The sequence below is a fragment of the Gracilinanus agilis genome, chromosome 5 (genome assembly GCF_016433145.1).
Source record: "Gracilinanus agilis isolate LMUSP501 chromosome 5, AgileGrace, whole genome shotgun sequence".
In the NCBI taxonomy this organism is placed as follows: domain Eukaryota; kingdom Metazoa; phylum Chordata; class Mammalia; order Didelphimorphia; family Didelphidae; genus Gracilinanus; species Gracilinanus agilis.
In genome coordinates, this window is record NC_058134.1 from 277,701,902 (window position 1) to 277,706,229 (window position 4,328).

The 4,328-nt window shown below is 36.5% G+C and overlaps 1 protein-coding gene across 1 annotated transcript; it reads left to right on the plus strand.

Annotated features, from left to right (window-relative positions):
- Nucleotides 1–2,914: 2,914 nt before the first annotated feature.
- LOC123249662 (zinc finger CCHC domain-containing protein 9-like) lies at nt 2,915–3,725 on the plus strand. Its single transcript, XM_044678783.1, has one exon. The coding sequence runs from the start codon at nt 2,937–2,939 to the stop codon at nt 3,723–3,725; it is 789 nt and encodes a 262-aa protein (XP_044534718.1). The 5' UTR covers nt 2,915–2,936.
- Nucleotides 3,726–4,328: the final 603 nt, after the last annotated feature.

Sequence of the window (4,328 nt, forward strand, 5' to 3'; positions counted from 1 at the left end):
ATAAGGAAAGATAATGAGAGAGATAGAAAGCCAGTAGATTATGGCTGGATTTGAGGATTTTGGAATTCTTGAACACAGAGGTAGTACATGTGTGGGTGATATCAAGATTAAGGGTTTTGCCATCTTTGTGGAGCCCTTACTTTCTGTCTTATAATTGATAGTAAGTTTTTTAAAAAGGGATTGATAGTATCAGTTACCAGGAAGAAGAGCTGCAAGGGGTAGGCTATAGGCATTAAGTGACTTGCCCAGGCTTACATAGCTGGGAAATGTCCAGAGACCAGATTGGAACTCAGGATCTCTTATCTCCAGGATCGGCTCTCAAGCCACTTAGCCATCTCACTATGGACATCCCCTGGTATCAGAGCAAGATTTGGAGAAGCTGAGAAAAGTTGCAAAGCAGAAACTAAACTCATTAAAGGAGGGAGGGAGGGACTTAGAGCTTTGTAGAAAATAGCTACCAGGACTTTCCATGGATGATATATATGAACCTAGAACACCATTCTCATAGTAGAGGTTCCACTTAGCTCCTCTACTATTTAAAAGCATTTTTAAAAAATGAATTTCTTCCCTTTTTCAGGATAACAAGAAACTCTCCACAATTCTTGTATTCCATCTATGTAAAATAAAAATAGAAACCCACAGCCATTTCTCTCACTACTTCCCTACATATAATTCACACTCCAGTCAAATTGGACTACCTGATGTTCTCTAAACATCCTTTGTGCTTTTCCATTTCTTTGAAAATTGTAATACTTTATGTAACAGTTAAAGCATTAACCCTCACCTCAACACTGTGTTAAAATCCTGAGGCTACTTATTCTTCCTTAGGAATGTTTATCTCTTAGTAGAGGCAAAGATCATTAACAAAAAAAAGGTCATTACTGAATCATATCAATATTGACATTATCGCTAAAAATAAAACCAGATTATATATGAGGATGTTGAAAATGAATAGCAAGACAGTTCACAGATTCTCTTCAGAGAAGTGAATAAATGATTTGGTTTCATCATGCACTGAAAAGCAATAAAAAGGATCATGGGATCTTTCCATCTTTTGGTAGGAACATTAAAAAAAAAAAGCATAAACAAAAAGACCACCAGGAAGGTAATTGCAACTATATAAAGTCACATCTGAGGATGATATGAGCAGAAACAAAAATTCAGTGAGAAGCTTCAGTTATTTAGCATGTGCTTCACGTCTTAGTAACTTGAGTGAGAAGAGGGGCAGAGGACAGGAGAGTGTGAAATAAGATACATAATTAAGAGATGGCAGATTAAAGGCTCGAGGTACATAAACCTCACATAGGGAGATAAGAGTGAGGTATAGCTACTGGAAATGGGACAAGAGTTACAGCATCTCTCAGAATAAGGGCTTGGCAATAGGTCTTGATGTAATATTTATCAGATTTCAAGATCTAAAAGTGGGATAGATAAAAAACCCACTTAATGGCTGTGTGAATATTTAAAAAACATCTTTGGACTAAAACAAAGAAGATAAACTTCAACAAGAATAACTAGGATGTTTCAGAGTTGGGTTCAAAAATTCAACTCCACAAGTACATGATAAGTAATCAGTAGAGCCCTTGAAAAAGATTTAGAGGTGATGGTTGTTGTTTTAGTGTGCTAAGAGGTCCTGGTTCATCAAGATAATGAACTAAGAGCCAGAGGAAACTTCAGAAATTATTTATTCCTACTCTCATTTTACAGATGAGAAAAGTGAAGGATGGAAAGGTGAAGCAAACTGGCCAATGTCACACAGGGAATAGCTTATCCTATATAGAGACATTCGTATAATTTGAGTTCTGTTCTAGGACCCTTAAAATTATGTGATTTGGCAGCCATAGGAATTAATGAAATTTTAAAGAATATTAAAAAGAATACTTCAAAGAGTAAGAGAAAACAATCCCTTATATAATTGGAAGGTGCTGTGTTTAATTTGGGGAGTTTAAATTTAGGAAGTAATCTGTTAAGCTGGAGAGTTTCTAGAGGAAAATAATCAGGATGGTGAAAGGGCTCAAGTTTGTAGTATATAATGATCAGCAGAAAAGACAAAGTGTGTTTAGCCTGGTGAAGAAAAAACTTAGCAGGGAGCAAGATAGATGTTTTCAAATGTTTGAAGAGTTGTTTTATGGAAGATGGATTAGACTTCTTCTATTTAGCCTTAGAGGATAGGGCAAGCAATAATGAATAGAAGATGGAAGGGGGAGAGAGAGAGACAGACAGACAGACAGACAGAAGGACAGATAAATAGACAGAGGCAGACAGAAACAGACACAGACATAGAAACAGACACAGAAACTCAGACAGACACAGAGAGAGACACAGAGAGAAAAGAGAGGGAGAGAGAGACACACACAGAGACAGAGACAGAGATAGACACAGAGACAGACACAGACACAGAGACACAGAGAAAGAGAGAGACACATTGAGGAGTGAGAGAAACAGGGGAGGAAGAGTGGAAGAGAGAGGGAAACAGAAGGAAGGGAGAGAAAGACATTTAGACAGACAGACATGGACAGACGGACAGACAGACAGAGACAGAGAAAAAGACAGGAATCCATACACAGAAACATAGAGAGAAGAGAAAAGGGAGGATACAGAAAGAAATGGAAACAAACAGATAGACAAAGATAGAGAAATAGACAGAAGTAGACAAACACAGAGAGAGAAGGAGAAAAAACTGAAATGCCTGAACAACAACAAAGATATAAAAATTCAAAAATATCAAATAATGGAAAATATCAGAAGGATGTGGATTTAGATCTTCTTCGACTGTCACGTTAAACCAAAAATGAATGCATATTTCTTTCCCTACTTTCCAGGAGAGAAAATAAAGTGTATTGTTGTTAATGCCCCATTGAAAAATTAGCTCTGGCCCCGGGGGCTTCCCTCCGTAGGAAGCACATGCGTTGTTGCAGGGTACCTCAGTTAAAACCATGACCAGGTGGGCACGAACTAACACAGCACATAACAAGAAAGCTTTCAAAGCAACATCATGGGAAGACATGAAGAAGGGATCTACGGTACAAGCAACCCCAAATCTACAAAAGCATAAACAGTTTCATTCCAGTGGCCTCTCCCTTAAGAATGATGTAACTCAATCAAAAAACAAAAAGAAAACATCTTATACCAATCAAGATGTAAATGGGTTCATGGAATATCTAAGACAGAATGGAAATGTGACTGCAGTGGGTAGCTCAGAAATAAGAGAAGAAATAACAGTAGCTCTCAAAAAAGATAGTCGCAGAGAAGGAAGGAGGTTGAAAAGACAAAAAATAAACAAAAATGCAAAGGTTTGTTACCATTGCAGAAAACAAGGCCATGGAGTGGCTGACTGCCCCGCAGTTCTTGAGAGTCAAGATATAGGCACTGGAATCTGTTACCACTGTGGTTCTACTGAACATGAAATAACTAAATGCAAAGCCAAAGTAGACCCAGCTATGGGAGAATTTCCTTTTGCAAAATGTCTCATTTGTGGAGAGATGGGACACCTATCTAGATCTTGTCCTGATAATCCTAAAGGACTTTATGCTGAAGGTGGGGCTTATAGACTTTGTGGTTCTGTAGAATATTTTAAGAAAGATTGCCCTGAAAACCAGAATTCAGATCTCATGGTCACAGTTGGTTGTTGGGCTGAGGGGATGAGTACAGATTATGGAGAAATTTTAGAGGCTCCCAAACCACAGAAACCCAAAACAGCAGTAGTCAAGGTTGTTAATTTTTGATAGCAGACAGATACCACCTTATAGTATGTTATAATTTGAACTGGGACTACCCTTCAGCTTTAGAATTGAGTTCTACACAAAAGGAAACAGTTCCTGAACATATACTGCAAGTGGAAATTTGATCACCTAAAAGCATTATAAACAATATGAGTGTTGTTAAAATTCCTTTTCTGGAGTTTTGTGCACTGAAGAGGTGTACCACCAGCATGAAACATTTAAAAAACAAGCATTTGGTGCTTAAATTGGAATTCCTGGGGGAAACCTAGTTCTTAACAAAACAGCACCTGCAAATCATTTCAATTGATAAAAATCTTGTTTTCTTAAAAATAAATGAAAAATAATGAAATAATTTGAAGTCAGGAAATTAGATCTGCTTATGGAGGTGAGCTTTTTATATTTTTTCATAAAAGATATTTTAAATGTAATTTATTTTATTACAGTGTTATTTTAAGACCTTGAGTTTTTCTACTCTTAAAATGTATTCTGTTTTTGAATATTTTATAAAAATTACTTTTCCTAAAAAAATTAAAAGCCAAGGTAAGTACATAAAAGAAGAAAATATGTTATAGTATTGTTCAAAAGCTTTTAGAATTATTTTCTGAA